The sequence below is a fragment of the Balearica regulorum genome, chromosome 5 (assembly GCF_011004875.1).
Source record: "Balearica regulorum gibbericeps isolate bBalReg1 chromosome 5, bBalReg1.pri, whole genome shotgun sequence".
NCBI lineage: Eukaryota > Metazoa > Chordata > Aves > Gruiformes > Gruidae > Balearica > Balearica regulorum.
Window position 1 is genome coordinate 40,506,450 of NC_046188.1, and position 15,009 is coordinate 40,521,458.

Sequence of the window (15,009 nt, forward strand, 5' to 3'; positions counted from 1 at the left end):
ACAACGTACCCGAATGCTAGATGACCAAGCACCTCACCTGTTCAGGAGAGACAGGGCAATCTCCACAGGAAATAAAAGACTGCTGAGACTCTGCAAAATACCTCTGACCACTTAGTATTTCCAAACAGGACAATGCTGAGGATTCCCTCAGATGTTTCCGCTTGTTTCACACCACTGAGTCAGACATGGAGAGCTCTGAGCAACAGGCACCTCTGTCGGCATCTCCCAGGAAGGGTTACGGTGCCTGAGGAAACAGCTCTGCCATTGCAGTTCCCCTTGGAGCAATAAATCCAGCTCTGGGTAAGACAGACTGAATGGTCTTTTTAAACCCTTGCACAATCCGTTATTGGAAGAGCCAGGGATTTCCTGGCCAGCCTAAAGACTCTGTGAAAGCGCTCCTCCCTCATCCCTCCCTCATCCCTCCCGCACCCCTCATCACCCTGACCATCCCTCCCAATTCATACGGTTATGCAGGTGTCAGGGCTGGGCAGAGCCTAGTGGAGACATAACCCGCCTTGCCCAGGCCTTGAGGCGACCGACACAGAGGAAGAGGCAGCAAGAAGATATGAAGCAATGCCGGGCTGCCGCTGGTTTCGCTTCTCCTCGCCTCAGCTGGGGCGGGGCCTCATCCCCTCCCTTGGCTGAGCCGCACGGCCCAGCAGGGCAGGAGCCCCTGGGCCGCCCGGGCTGCCCACCTCTGTGCGGTCGGTGGCACACAGGCCCTTCTCTCTCCGTGTCCTCACAGTGAATCCCGACCGCGTATCTGCTTGGTGGCTCGCCAACACCTCTGCCCGCCCTGCCCCGCACGTCGACTCGCCCGCAGCCACCGCACGGCCCCGGGAAGCTCCGGGGGACACCGAGGAGGAGCTCCCCACGACCAAAACGGGTCTCGGACCACAGAGTCTTTGGCAGAGACGCCCCCACAGCCGGGGAGGGACGGGAAGGCAGGGGAGGAGGCAGACAGGCAGGCGGGGCGAGGAACCTGCCGTCATGCTCCTCCCCGCCGGGGCGTGCCAGCGGTGCTCCCCGGACTGCCCACCCGGGCCTAGCTCCGGTGCTGCGGGGCCCTGCCCCGGAATCCGGTCCACAGAGGCGGAAGCGACCCCGAGGCCATGTGGCAGGTCATTGCCCGCTCCCTGTGCCGGGCGAGATCCCGCGGCTGGCAGAGGCGGCTGCCCTGGCCCAGCGCTGGCCCCAGCCCCGCGCCTGCAGCCCCACAGCGCTGCAGCCCCACGTGGATCCCCAGGATGACCTCTGCCCGCAGCCTGTCCTCCATGGCCCCCTCCGTCCGCCTCTCGCCCACCGCCCGCAGCCTCTTCGATGAGCCGCTGGCCATCACAGTGCAGGGCCTCAGCCCACGGCAGCAGGTCACGCTACGGACATCCCTGCGGGACGAGACGGGCGAGCTCTTCCAGGCCTGCGCCCGCTACCAGGCAGGAGACGACGGGGAGCTGGACCTCGCCCGCTGCCCTGCGCTGCCGGGAGGCAGCTTCTCCGGCCTGGAGCCCATGGGGCTGCTCTGGGCTTTGCAGCCCCAGAAGCCCTTCAGGCGGCTGGTGAAGCGGGACGTGCAGAGCCCCTTTGTCCTGCAGCTGGAGGTGTTTGAGGGCCACGGGGACCCCCCCGGGCGGCTCCTGGCCCAGGCGCAGCACGAGCGGGCGTTCCTGCGGGACGGGGTGCGGAGAGTCCCGGTGCGAGAGGGGAGGATCCGGGCAACGCTTTTCCTGCCCCCGGGTGAGTACCGGCCGTGCCGGGCTCCTTCCCCCGCGGGAGCTGCCTCTCTTCTCGGCCCTGTGCTCCCCGGTCCGGAGCCAGACCCCTTCCAGACTCCTCTTGAGGCCAGTACCAGGCAGAGGACGATGGGGAGCTGGACCTCACCAGCTGGCACTGGGCACTCTTCAAGGATCAGCTTCACCAGCTTTGATCTGCTGGCCATACTTCTCATGTAGTGCAGCTACAAGGGCTAAAACACCTGTTAGTTTTATTGACTTGTATTGGACATGAAGGCATTGATCACAGTACGGATTTTGTTTCCAAATGCAGTGGAAGGTGATGTCAGCCACTCGTCAGGGTACCTTTCCTCTACCTGGCTGTTTTCCAGGGAATTTAGCCAGTAATTCTTTGAGTAAGTTGAAGGTTGCTCTCCAAAAGTCTAGAGTCCTAAGCCTGCTGTTTTCCTTCCCAGCCTCTCTGCAGATCCCAGGCTTAGTAATTGCATAGTTGCTGCAGCCCAAGCTGCCTTTTGCTCCCACGTTTGTCCCCAGTTCCTCCCTGTTTGTGAGCAGAAGATTAAGTAAAGCATTCAACAGTTTTGCCCTTATAGTATTTTTGTCAGAAAATAATCATTGAGAAGGGTCTATAAGGTTTTCAGATTGCCTGACAAATGCTGTGTTGTCCTCCCAGCAGGTGTCCAGACTTCTGCTAGTTGTCTGCAGGAAGCTTCATCTCTTGCCTCCTCTTGGTTGAGCGGTCTGTAGCAGCCGCATCACCACCACATTCCACCTTTCCTTCCCCCTGTGACCCAGAGGCTTTCACCAAGCATGTCTCTGGAACTGCATGTACTCAAGGAGCTCCTCTACATAGCACATGCCTTCCCCTCTCCCCTTTCTTCCCTGCCTGTCCCTGGTAACTCCTCCATGATAGTGCCAAAACCATATGTGCTATCCCAGCCAGTGTCCCGGACTCTGATTGCATTGTAGCCCTGCGGCTTGGGGTGAATTTCCAGTTCTTCTTTGTTGCTTAGTTCTGCATGTTAGTCTGCAGACACCTGAGGGAAGCCTCACCCTCCCTTCTGAGCAGGAATGGGAGTCTCCCTCTTGGCCTCCTCCTTTCCATACTTTATTACCGGTTTGTAGAAATCCCTCTCAGCTCTGGACTTCAGTCCCTGTCCCCTGATGAACCTAATGTAAAGCTTCCCTCACCAGGTTAGTAAGGCTGGTTGCAAATATTTTCTTGTCTTTGTCCCAGAATAAATGGCTATAGTACCTTTACATTGAAACTGGGAAGCTGGAACCATCCGAAGATGAGATTTTTTTGATCAATCTTCTGAGAAATGCACAGGGCAGAAGCCTCCTGGGTATTTTTGAAGCAGAGCTTTATACATTTGCAGTGAATTTACATGACGTAGAGAACTAGTTGTGACTGTCAGAGGATCCCTTCTCTTCCAGCCAGGCTTGATGTTATCCAAAACATTAGCAGGCCTGCTATTTCGTGCTGTCTTGTTTAATCTTGAAGCAATTTAGTCATTTACTGAAAACTGGCACAACAATTTAGGACCCTTAGTACCATTCTGCTGCTGTATGTTGTTTTCTTTTTTTAAAAAGTCACATTCCCAGGCCTATGAATTTGGAATATAAATTAAAAATTGTTAGTTAATGTGTCCTGTTATGTGGTCTCTTGCAGGAAATGGCCCCTTTCCAGGAATTATTGACTTATATGGAACTGGAGGAGGACTCCCCGAATACAGGGCATGCCTGCTGGCCAACTATGGCTTTGCTGTGCTGGCTCTGGCTTTCTACGGCTATGAAGATCTCCCCAAAGAGATGAAGGAATTCTACCTAGAATATTTTGAAGAAGCCGTAAACTATATGTTACAACACACTCAGGTTGGTTTGTTCATTGATATTCTCTCACTAGAGGGAACTCTCATTAGTCAGGTCCTGTCAGACTACAGGTGGGGTAGAGCTGCTGTACTTAAAATAGCATCACCATTCAAGTTGGCTGTAATTAATTTGTTTTATTTAACTCCCATTACAATGGTTCTCTGGCAGATTATTCTAGTTCTTCCTTTTGAACTGGCCAGGTGACGTAGTGACACATAGGTCACATGCTGGTAATTTCTGCTCCATTCAACCCAGTGTCATAACTAGGGTACCACTTGCCTGGAGGCTTATTGGACTTCCAGTGGGGCTTTCAGGTTTATGCTCTGTAGAATGTTCTTCAGAACTAAATTCCCTTTTCAGCCATGGAGCACATGATAACCTTCTATGATCCAGGTCTCAAGGAAGTCCAGTAGTACGCATTTGTTGCTATGTATTCTATAAGCTGTTAAAATCACTCCCAATGTTGGTATTTGGTGAGCGTGGGTTTTAGTAGCTAATTGTGAACTTGGGGATCCTTCTAAGTCGACACCTCTTGGAAGAGATCCCTGCTTGGTTCTGCACCTCCTTCCAAGTAGCTGTGTGTGACAATAACTAGTATTGCACAAGGCAATGCTTGATTTCTCTGGAGAACTCAAAATAAATACCTTCCTCAACCTCAGAAAGACGAATAGTTGTTAAAGGTCTTGGTTGCTTTTCAGTCGCCCTAACCTTAACTGCTCATGCCATCTCTCTGCCCAAAAACTCTGAAAATTGCTTCCCCCCACCTTTTTTCCCCATAGCCTCCTATTAACACCTCCGCTGATGCCCTCACTGTGTTTTTAACACATTGCAAAGTTTCAGCCATATTTTCTAATTTCCCCCTTTCCATGCTTCAAAGTCAGTAGGTTTGAAGCTTATTGCACTGGTGGTAAGATACAAAAGGTACTAAATTTTGATGCTGTCTCAGAGCCCTTTTACTCCTGAGGGTCTTTGGATATTGAAGCAGTTGTGATATTAGCTAACCTTCTTCCAATGTCCTTAGAGTACTTCAGCACCCTGAAATCATTTAGCTTTCCTATTCTAGTTAATTTGTCTGTATAATAGAAAATTAAGGTAACCTATTCTAGATTGACTCCAGAGGACTGTACAATTTGCTTAGAAAAATGGGTTTAATAGGTAATTTTTTTAAGATTCATTTCAATGAGTAAGCTACGTCACGATACTTCCTTTTCACTGTTAGACATCAAGCATACTAGAGAAACGGGAGATCAGCTGATGTGGAGTCTGCTACCCCATGTTAGCTTCTTAACAGGGGAATCAAAGTGGCTGAATGTAAGAAATACATTATCGTAACTGATGACAGTGTCATAGTCATTGCTGACTAAGCATGTTGCACTGAAAGAAAGCATTTGTAGAAGAGGCCTCCCCGGCCCCTTCCCTTTTCTTCCTTGAACTGCCTTATAAGCTAAGTGAATCTGGGGCTGCACATCCACATGCTTTTTGTAAGCACAGCTGTACCCTCTGCATATATTTCAGCACTGAGCCTTGTAGCTTTGTTAGGATGATGTTGCAATCTCAGCAGGGCTTATGATCATAAATCAAGCACGGAACAGTGCCCCAGGGTCCCTCAGACCTGGGTGCTGCACACGGGACTTTAGACGCCTATACCTGGGGTCCAGATTCAGGATGGCCACTGCTGTGAACACAGCAACATTTTAAAGTGGTCTGCCATGGTTCATTGCTTGTGGTTTCTCTTCTCTCCCCTCCAGGTTAAAGGTCCAGGGATTGGGTTGCTTGGAATCTCGAAGGGGGGTGACCTGTGCATCTCCATGGCCTCCTTCCTGAAGGGCATCACAGCCACCGCCCTTATCAACGGCTCGGTGGCAAATGTGGGCGCAGTGCTCCGCTACAAGGACATCACCATTCCACCCCTTGGTGTCAATGCAAAACGCATCAAGGTCAACAAATCTGGGATCGCTGATATTGTTGATGTACTGAACAACCCACTAGAAGGGCCTGACCGCCAAAGCTTTATCCCTTTGGAGAATGCCGAGTGTCGCTTCTTGTTCATTGTTGGCCAGGATGATCGCAACTGGAAAAGCGAATTCTTTGCAGCTGAGGGGAGCAAACGTTTGCAAGCTCACGGGAAGGCAAAGCCTGAGATAGTCTGTTATCCTGGAGCAGGGCATTACATTGAACCCCCCTTTTTCCCAATGTGTGCAGCCTCAATGCACCTGCTAGTTGGCAAGCCTGTGGTGTGGGGAGGGGAGCCCAAGGCACACTGCGAGGCACAGATAGATGCTTGGCAGCGGATCCAAGTTTTCTTCCACAAACACCTCATGGGCCAGCCGTCTGGAGCACCCAGTAAGCTGTGATGAGAGTTAGGTTACTTTACAGATTAAGATCCTGGTGTTTCAAGTTTGTTTTTGTTAAATGGCTAAACATCAGACAATAAGCTCTTGGGCTTCTTGGAGGATGACGGTGGGCAAGAGCGTGAGAGCTGCTTCCTTTTAACATCCTTCTCTAACCTCAGTTAGAGGTCTTGGCCTCCTGTTGTGTGTAGTATGGGATTACAAGCTGTGGAAAAATTATGGTGGTAAGGTTGAGTCTGCTTTGAATGTGAATTTAAGTGGAAGGTAAACTCATCCAAGCTGAGAGCTGGGATGAAAATTTGCCTCAGCTTTCTCAGAGGAAGCATGTTGTATGCTATTGCCCTTATCAGAGCCAGCTCTGTGCTCTAGTTTTTCTGGACGCAGCTGTTCTCTCTTCCAGCCTCCAGTCATCTTTCTGTTCTCTCTGTGCACTTCCCTCTCCTTCCTCTTCTCCCACTGCACTGAAATGCATCTGCCTTAACATTTAATACCTAATATTTCACTTACCAAAAGCAGCAATACTGTGCCTGCATCCTCAGATCACACATCTCCCATTTATAGACAACAGTCCATAGCCTGATGTGACATTTTGGGCACATGCAATAGAAGTGAGGCATTTGTATGGTTTTGGAAAGTTTGTAAGCATATAGAAACAACAGGATTGGACCTGTTGGTAGTCATGCCAGGAACTGCTTGTGGGCATCTCCTCAGCAGGGCTGGATATCCCTGTGCAGGTCCGCAGTGCTGGTGGAGGGCAGTTTCTCCCTGCCTGTACATTCTCTTAATGCCCGTGCAGCTGCGTGCTTGTAGGCGGCTGCTAGAAACAGCAGGGCTGGGAAGCTGCGCACCTCCTCGAGGCATCTCTGCTTTGCCAGGGAGTGCCGCACAGGCAGGTTTGTAGGAGGCAGGCTGGAAGGGGTGGTGAGGCCGTGGCATTGCTGTGCTGGGAACCGGGCTCTCTTCTGCTAGGCCCTGCAGGCCTCCAGCTTTATTTCTGGTTCTCTCTGAGGAGCGGGGGGGCAGTGGTAACATTGGGCACCTAAGTACGAGTTTGAACGAAAAAGCACTGAGTATTGTGCATGGGGTGCTGGTGAGTTTGCACTATTGTGTAAGTTTTTAACACGTCGGTGCCTTACAAACCCAAGCTGAGTGGATATAGTGTAAGTTGCTGTTCGTGACTTATGTGAATTCTATAGGTGTGTTTATGCGTTTTGCATTCGTTGTATTTTTTAACGGATTAAAACGAAACGTTAATTTTCACCAACGGCTCGCTGCTCCAGATGGTTTGGGGGAAGGCTGTGGGGGCGGGAGGGGGAGGCGGGGGGCGGTGCAACGGCGGGAACGGCCCCGGGGAAGGCAGCCTTTCCCGCCCCGGCCCTGCCGCGGTAGCAGTGTGGGGAGAGGGGCTCTGCTATCGATTGAGGCTGCCTGGAGGGGGCGGCGGCCGCGCTACCGTTATTGCTGTTGGCGCAGTGACTCTCACCCACCTGCCGTCGTCATGTGGAGAGCGGTCGCCGTCGCCTCGGCCCCGGTGCGGGCCCTGTGTCGCGCCCCGCCGCCGCCCCCACCGCCGCGGCGGCGGGCTGTAAGCGTGGCCGTGTCCCCCGCCGCCGGCCTGGCGGACGAGCGGGTGGAGACGCGGGTGGCGGGACTGGGCCCGGGGCAGGCGGTGACCCTCCGGGCGGTGGCGGCCGACGAGCGCGGCTGCCTCTTCCAGTCGTGCGCGCACTATCGTGCCGACAACCGCGGCGAGCTGCACCTGGGCACGGACGCCTCGCACGGCGGGGACTACACCGGCGTGGAGCCCATGGGGCTCTTCTGGAGCCTCGCCCCCGCGGGCATGGAGAGGCCGTACCAGCGGCTCGTTCCCCGCAGCACCGGCACCCCGATGAAGGTGGAGATGTTGGTCCACCAGGGCCACAGCCTGCCCGGCGCCATCCCCGGGCCAGTGGTGGCCAAGGCCGAGGTGGAGAGATGGTTCACGGCCCCCGGCGTGCGGAGAATCCGGCTGAAGGAGGGAGGCGTAAGGGGCTCCCTCTTCCTGCCGCCGGGTGAGTGCCCCGACGGAGACTTTCGCCCTGGGGCCGGCGCGCCCCCCGGCTTCTCTGTCTAGAGCGAGGAAAGTGTCTTTTGAAAGGAAAACATACAAAGGTTATCACCCGGGAAATCCATATTCCATAATAGATCTGAACGTCGCCCTGCAGACAGGTGGCCGTTTTCTTTTTTTTTTTTTTTTTTCCTTGAGCTCTCACAGAGACCCAAAGGCTTGTCAGGACACGGCCCTGCTTGTGTGTGGCCACACTGCCTCATCCCTACCGGCAGCACCGGGCAGGGTGGGCAAGGGCAGGTGGCTCTTGTGTGACAGCCAGAAGCTAAATTGTAGAGGTTGTAGAGTTTACTATGTTGCTGCTCTCAGTCTACGATTTTTCAGCAGGTTTGATGTTTGCTCTGGACTACCAGAATCTGTAATGTTCAGAAAAGCTGATACGCTTCATCTGGTGAGCCTGTGCTAAATCTTCCAAGGATTTTATGCTGAGTAGGATCAAATCGAAAAGACACTTTTCTTCCCTGTGAAACGCATGCCAGTAAGCAGAGCCGTGGAAGAGATTCTATAAAATATAGGTGTTCTGCCTCTGTTACACCAGAGCCAAAGCTAAGTTAATAGTTGAGTTACTTCGGTTATTCTGTGGTATAAAGGCAAAACAGATTTCTGAGCAAGTTCTGCCTGTTCTGCTTGTGGGGTGATTGTGCTTTATGAGGCATGATATTCTGAAGGACTGCTAGTGGTGTTGGAAAATGAAACCTTACATGGATGATGGTGTTTGTACACTTGAGTCATGACTTAAATGTATTGTATCTCCCTGAGTGTTGTGCTAGTAGAACTGCCCTCCATATTACCTCTAAGGACTTGGTTCAGGAAATCCTTTAAGTACCACTACAGTTATTAGGGATTTAAGTATTTTCAGTGAATGATTTCCAAACCAATAATCTTTTTATCCATTTAGATACGGATCCAAAGTACACTGAAGAAAAAACAACAACAGAGACTGAACTTTGAATTTTAGATCAAATGTTTAGTCAGCATTCTGGATTTTCCATCACTGAGACATGGTTGTTTTGATATATCCTGCCTTAGAGGATGAGCTGGATTTCTGCTGAGCTTAGTGGGAATCCAGAGATCTGCAAGATGGAACTGCATTTTTCACTTCAGAAAGTCTGGTGTTGTAATAGTGTGGAAAAGTCTGGAATCATTGCTTAAATGATACTGGCATCCTTCTTGATGCAGGATCCAGTTACAGCATTACTACCGTACCTTTCTTTGCTCCAGGCATGGAAAAATGTTAATAATATTAAGACAGGAATTTCAACTGTGAGCTTAGTAAAAGTGAGATGACGTGAGTGGGCTTACGCTGTAATTTTAATATGAATGATTTCTCAATTCAGGTGTAAGAGTTACAGGTGTGGGGGTTTTTGTTTGTTTTTAAGCTGTAGTCATGTTGTCTAGCCCATTTTATCCTGCTTTTTATGTAGAAACTGTATACTTGGGCATGTGTAGGCACTCAGGAAGGCAGTCCAGGATCCTTATGTAAGTTAAAGGTTGTCTTCATGAGAGAGAAACTCATGCTTGACTATGTTCTGCTCATATGTTCTTGCTAGAAAGCTTTCCAGGTAAGGGTGATAAATGAATGCTTTTTTCCTAGCCGTCTAGACTGACTGTTGTTAACTAAATGTAATTGTTGATCATGGCATTAGGATAAATTTATCCAGACAGATTTTCTCTCAAGTAGAATATTGAACTTTGAAAATTTTCAGTACTAAAAGAACCCAAAAGCGTGTTTCAGTCCTCTTTGACTTCCTAATGCTTTAAGTTAGGAGGTTTCCACCATCTAGCAGGTCTTGTCCGAAACTTCCTTTTCTCAAGCAACTTGAAATGCCAGAGGTCTTTTCTTTATTGCATGTAGGTAATGTCAGACAGTTAATGCGCTCTTGCAAATACCTTTGTTGCTGAGATAGTTGTAGTGAGCTGGATCCGAGTACATCAGTGATGACATCTGGTGGCCAGGGGAAAAAAAAAGTGAAAAAATAAGTTGCCTGCCTGGGGTCTTTATGGTTCCAAGAGGTAGTATCCTTCACCTTTTAACTCAAGACCTGCTGGCATATGGTGTACAGTAATATCCCAACACAACGCTGGCTGCAAAAGCATGCTCGTTTAAAATTATGGTTCTGATTATTTCTGCAGTTTTGTGGGACTGATTGTACACATGTATATGCATGTTTATCTATATATCGGTCATGTACACATAACCGCACCCACATAGCTCTCATTTTTACTCTCTCTCTCTCTCTTCACATTTGCGGTAGCAGTTCTGCTGCCAGGTGTTACAGTGCTGATTTTGAGATACAGCTAGTAAGTCCAGTTGATTTCATTTAGCAGTGGGTGTTTCTCTGCTTTGCTCAATGCACCTCATTCCAGAGTTTGCGTAAGTTTTGCAGAATTTACTTCCAGGGCTCGGTGCTCTTGCCTCATTAGTAATGAGCTTGCACTTTGCTAATTAAGGTATGACTTCTTTGTGGGAAAATAGCTGATATAGAGTATGATTGTTCTGAGGGTGGGAGGTTAAGACCATTGAAAAATACATTTAGAACAGGGGGTTGTGGGTTTCGGTTTTTGTTGTGGTGTTTGTTGTTTTTTGTTTTTTTTTTTTACGAAGTTTAACTGCTCACATATTTTTACAGGAAGCTAAGGACCTATTCTTAGTTTGAAATAGCTCAAGTGAGATACAGCACTGGTTCTCTTAATCTCTGCTGTGCAAATGGAAAAGTAATGAGTATTAATAGAAAATGTCTTAAGCCTTCTATATTTTGTTCACTAGATAGTTTTTAGTGTCCTGTTTGATAACTTGTACTCTGTACCCCTTCTTTTTAATACAGGGGATGGCCCCTTTCCTGGAGTGATTGACATGTTCGGTGATGAAGGAGGTTTGATTGAATTTAGATCCAGCCTCCTGGCTACCCGTGGTTTTGCTGCTCTTTCTCTGCCATATTTTGACTTTGAAGATCTGCCTAAGGTCATGAAAGAATTCAAACTTGAGTACTTTGAGGAGGCAGCTAGATTCCTACAGCGTCACCCAAAGGTGAGTGTAATGAGAGGTCACTTGGGACCAGAGACAAGACTAAATACTACTTATCAAATCTTTCAGCTATAATTTGTGAGGTTACTTGCCTGAGACATATATAGCAATAGACTTTGCTTGAATTTCCTGCTACCTGTTTTGGGAAAAAGAAAATACTTGCATCAAAATATGCAGTAGGGATTAGGTGAGGCTCAAGTGATGGTACTTCCTGTGCCTGTGTTATTTTGTGGGGTTTGACAGCTCTTCTTGTCCCTGAAAAATAAGACACTTAACAGAGGGAGTAGTCTGGGTCCAGGCTGTAGCTTTCCAACAGGTCACATCAATAATTAACCTAACCTTTTTTTTAATAACACAACTCCAAAGGCATTTAATGGCTAATCTCATTATAATGCATACTTCCTTTATTCTTTTCTTTCTCTCTTCCCCACCCCCTATCTTCACCCTTAAGGTGAAGGGACCAGGAGTTGGAGTGATTGGGACTGGGAAAGGGGCAGAATTAGCACTCTCCATGATCACCTTCCTGCCAGAAGTAGTGGCTGCTGTCTGCATCTCTGGCTGTAGTGCAAACACAGTTGCAGACCTCCATTATGGTGAGATGACTCTGCCTGGGCTGCGTTTTGATATGAATAAGGTCAGTGTTTCCGACGCTGGTGTATTTGACACCTTTGAAGCTCTGGATGACCCAACGAATCCTGCTAATTCTCCTTGCACGATCCCCATTGAAAGAGCGGAAGGTCACTTTCTCCTAGTGGTAGGGGAAGATGATCGTATGTGGAAGAGCCCCTTATATGCTCAGCTGGCAATCGGGCGTTTACGCCAGCATGGGAAAGAAAACTTTGAACTCTTGAGTTATCCAGGAGCAGGTCACCGAATCGATCCTCCTTCTACTCCATTTTGTCAGGTAGCTATGGATCGTGTTCTGGGGGTGCCTGTTCTGGGGGGTGGAGAGAGCAAAGCACATGCCCATGCACAGGAACATTCCTGGGGAAAGATTCAGGAGTTTCTGCACTTGCATTTGGGATGAACACTTAAGCACCTGCAAATTGCTGCAGAACTCAGAGGACTGAGCTTGAGCCACCAAAATGACTGGCGAATTGGAGGGACTGACTGAGAAAAGCTTTGAAATAACCAAATGACTATGTAGCTACAAGTATAAACCCCAAAAGAAAGGGATTTATTTGGACAGTTATTTTGACTAGGTACACAGAGGAGAAGTGAAACAGTGATAAGTAGGTTGCATTGTAGTACAAATTTGACAGCCTGAATTGGTCATGCTATCAAGAAACAAGTATCTGAAGAGAGCAGTAGGTACTTTCTTGCTTGCAGTATGTATGACTCAAAGAATTTAACGGGCTGCACCCTCAGCAATGACAGGCTGGATCACACCTGGGGAGCAATGGCAACCCATGGGTGATAAACTTTTGACATCAAAATGATGACTGATTCTGGCTTAGGGTCTTAACTTACCTTAGCCCAGAACTCTCAGATTTACAGCTGTATACACTTTGGAAATGTTTTCTATTTACATGAAGCTGGAGATACCTATTTGTAGTGAGGCTTATATACTTTGACCTTAGGTAGTGGTCTTCTGGTCACACAGTGTGTTTCTTTCTAACAAAAATTACCTGTAAAGTGGGAAAACAAAGAGTACTTTTCCTGTCACCCCAGGGGAATGGCAGCACTAGCACTGTCTTGTATTAGGGAAGCAACCATCTGTTCCCAGAATTTCTTCAATTGGCATTTGACGCTCAGGGTATGAAAATTCTGTTGGATAGGTTAAAGTATGGTTAAATGCAGTTATGCTATGTGCAAGTCTTACTTCTCTCTTCGTTGCTTGTTTTAAACTAATAAGACCTGTCATTAGGGATTAATTACTTGTGGAACTCTTTAGTAATGATATCAACAGATGCTGACAGCTGTTTGAGGGGAGAAAGCAGAGTTGAGAGACAGAAGACCTACCCAGGAGAAGATTAAGACTGCCTGTAAAAAGCTGTCACCTTACAGCGATGATTAACTTTAGAATCATAATACTTAAAAAAAAAAATAATCCCCAAACCAACCAAAAAAAACCAACAAACAAACCAACAACCCCTCTACCCCCCAAAAAAAACCCCAACCCCAAATCTAGGACATCTTTTCCGTGAGTGCCTGAGATTGGTTTGTTTGGGGTTTTTTTTTAATCCTAATTAATTTTTTGCTAGTGCCTTATTTTTCACCACCATTCTGGTAGGAGGAAACAACTTCTTCCCAAATGAGTTGATCTCTCAAGAGGATCTTGTTGAAATGGTGCCAGCGCTTAAGGCCTCGTTAACAAGGGCCTCTATCATTACAATTTCTCCTTCCAAGGTCACTTTGTCAGACCAGTTTGAGAGTTGCCCAGGAAGATACAAAACCTTCATTTGTGGTACTCAGTTTTGCTTTGCTCTCAGGGATCTTTTCTCTCCAGTTAACTGTCATTATGCTGCTGCTCAGGTCTCACTAGCTTTCTGCAGCTCTTATTACTCTATATTATTTGATTGAAGTCACATGTTCTCCACACACCATCAGTGCCAATTGAACACTTTATCCATCCACTCCTTACCAGAGAAGCTCCATCCTGCTCACTCCGCACACAATGTCTTCATGCCTAGTCTCTCTTAGCTCTGCCTGGCTGAAGATGCCTTGCAGAGTCGTGTCTGGTGCTTGAACCTCCACTAAAACCGGCAGCCCCGGAATCCAGGACCACAGCCTGCTGTGACGTGCATATTGGTGTCACCCATGCTTAGTACCCTGCCTTTTTGCCCAACTCACTCCAAGTTGTAACCATAGAGGAAAGGGTTGTCTGAAGGTCTCCGTTTGTTCAGTGTGCCTTGTCACGTGCATGTGCAGTGGTCGGAGCTGTGTCATTGTGATAGAGCAGCGTCTCCCCTCACCCTGTTTTGTTACCCTCCCAGTACAGGTACCTGTGTCTCTGCGATGCAGTCCTACCTCAGCGTATCCGTTGCCATGCAAAGATTGCAAGCTGGAGGTTCAGGAAGTAAATGTTAAGTTGTAAATAAACCAAAACCCAGGTAGCTTAAAAGTCCTTAGACTTCATTTCTAAAGCACAAGCCTTTAAATTAATTGTGTTAGATGTTGTCAGATATATGCAATTTGAAAGAGAAGCAAAAGGCTTCCTTTATTAAAAAGCAAGCCTCTGTAAGAACTTGATACTAATATTTTTGTTTCTGAATAGTTCATTCGTTTGGAAAGCTGAATTGTATTCTTTAAACAAAGAAATGAAGAAAAATAAAGAGAGTATCATTTTACTGTTAAGATCCTTTTGTGAACAGGTCAGGGTATTCCTGACAAATCACAGAAGGGTCTGTAGAAAACCAGCCAACTTTTGCACGAGTATTTTGTATATTTACAGTGCTACTCGGAGACCAAAGATACATTGCAGACACTCAGCAAATAACGTAGGTCTTTCCTGAATATTCATTAAACTGAATGCCTGATTACGGCCTTAATTAAAGCCACGTTATTTATATTGTTCCGCATTCCTTACCTGCCAACGCTCCGGTGGCGTTAATCATTGAGCCCGTTGCTTGGGTGGCCGCATTAGCTTCACTAGCTAAATCCGGGGGGCTGAGGCAGAGCTCAGCCTGGGGTGCCAGAGCACCCCGAGGCCGGCCAAGCCCGGGCAGCTCCAGCAGCACCGGGATGGGCTTTGAGCGGGGTGAGGAGCGGCAGCAGGCGGCGGACTCCGCGTTACCAGAGGTACCTTACCGGGTCGAACTGCCGGTGAACAGTGTGAGCGTTCGGTGCCGGCGTTGTTTGTGATTTGCAAATTGTTTTAATTTTTTTTTTTTTTTTCCCCCCACGGATCGGTTTCAATAAAAGGTGTCTGATCGCGCTCGCGCGGCTGTTTTTTTTACCGCTGTGATTAGATTCAGGAGGGGG

The 15,009-nt window shown here is 48.3% G+C and overlaps 3 protein-coding genes and 1 long non-coding RNA gene across 4 annotated transcripts in view; 2 read left to right on the forward strand and 2 right to left on the reverse strand.

Moving 5' to 3' along the window:
- MIDEAS (mitotic deacetylase associated SANT domain protein) overlaps positions 1-15,009 on the reverse strand; it is a 186,019-nt gene that overhangs the window by 92,483 nt on the left and 78,527 nt on the right. The window lies entirely within an intron of this gene.
- LOC104637451 (acyl-coenzyme A thioesterase 1-like) lies at positions 1,002-7,211 on the forward strand. The gene is made up of 3 exons (XM_010304936.2): positions 1,002-1,734; positions 3,403-3,605; positions 5,351-7,211. Exons 1-3 carry the CDS (start codon positions 1,113-1,115, stop codon positions 5,954-5,956), a joined length of 1,431 nt encoding a protein of 476 aa, XP_010303238.2. The 5' UTR covers positions 1,002-1,112; the 3' UTR covers positions 5,957-7,211.
- Positions 7,305-14,962, forward strand: LOC104641279 (acyl-coenzyme A thioesterase 5-like). The gene is made up of 3 exons (XM_010309873.2): positions 7,305-8,004; positions 10,886-11,088; positions 11,537-14,962. The coding sequence occupies exons 1-3, from the start codon at positions 7,452-7,454 to the stop codon at positions 12,110-12,112; spliced, it is 1,332 nt and encodes a 443-aa protein (XP_010308175.2). The 5' UTR covers positions 7,305-7,451; the 3' UTR covers positions 12,113-14,962.
- Positions 8,170-14,751, reverse strand: LOC142602055 (uncharacterized). The gene is made up of 2 exons (XR_012835705.1): positions 14,615-14,751; positions 8,170-10,005 (listed from the first exon to the last, which is right to left on the reverse strand). It is a non-coding gene; the product is annotated as an uncharacterized LOC142602055 (long non-coding RNA).

Coding starts and splice junctions, on each gene's coding strand:
- LOC104637451 (XM_010304936.2), top strand. CDS start 1,113: ATGTGGCAGGTCATTGCCCGCTCCCTGTGCCGGGCGAGATCCCGCGGC. Junction 1,735..3,402: donor AACGCTTTTCCTGCCCCCGG/GTGAGTACCGGC, acceptor GGTCTCTTGCAG/GAAATGGCCCCTTTCCAGGA. Junction 3,606..5,350: donor ATATGTTACAACACACTCAG/GTTGGTTTGTTC, acceptor TCTCCCCTCCAG/GTTAAAGGTCCAGGGATTGG.
- LOC104641279 (XM_010309873.2), top strand. CDS start 7,452: ATGTGGAGAGCGGTCGCCGTCGCCTCGGCCCCGGTGCGGGCCCTGTGT. Junction 8,005..10,885: donor CTCCCTCTTCCTGCCGCCGG/GTGAGTGCCCCG, acceptor TTTTTAATACAG/GGGATGGCCCCTTTCCTGGA. Junction 11,089..11,536: donor TCCTACAGCGTCACCCAAAG/GTGAGTGTAATG, acceptor TTCACCCTTAAG/GTGAAGGGACCAGGAGTTGG.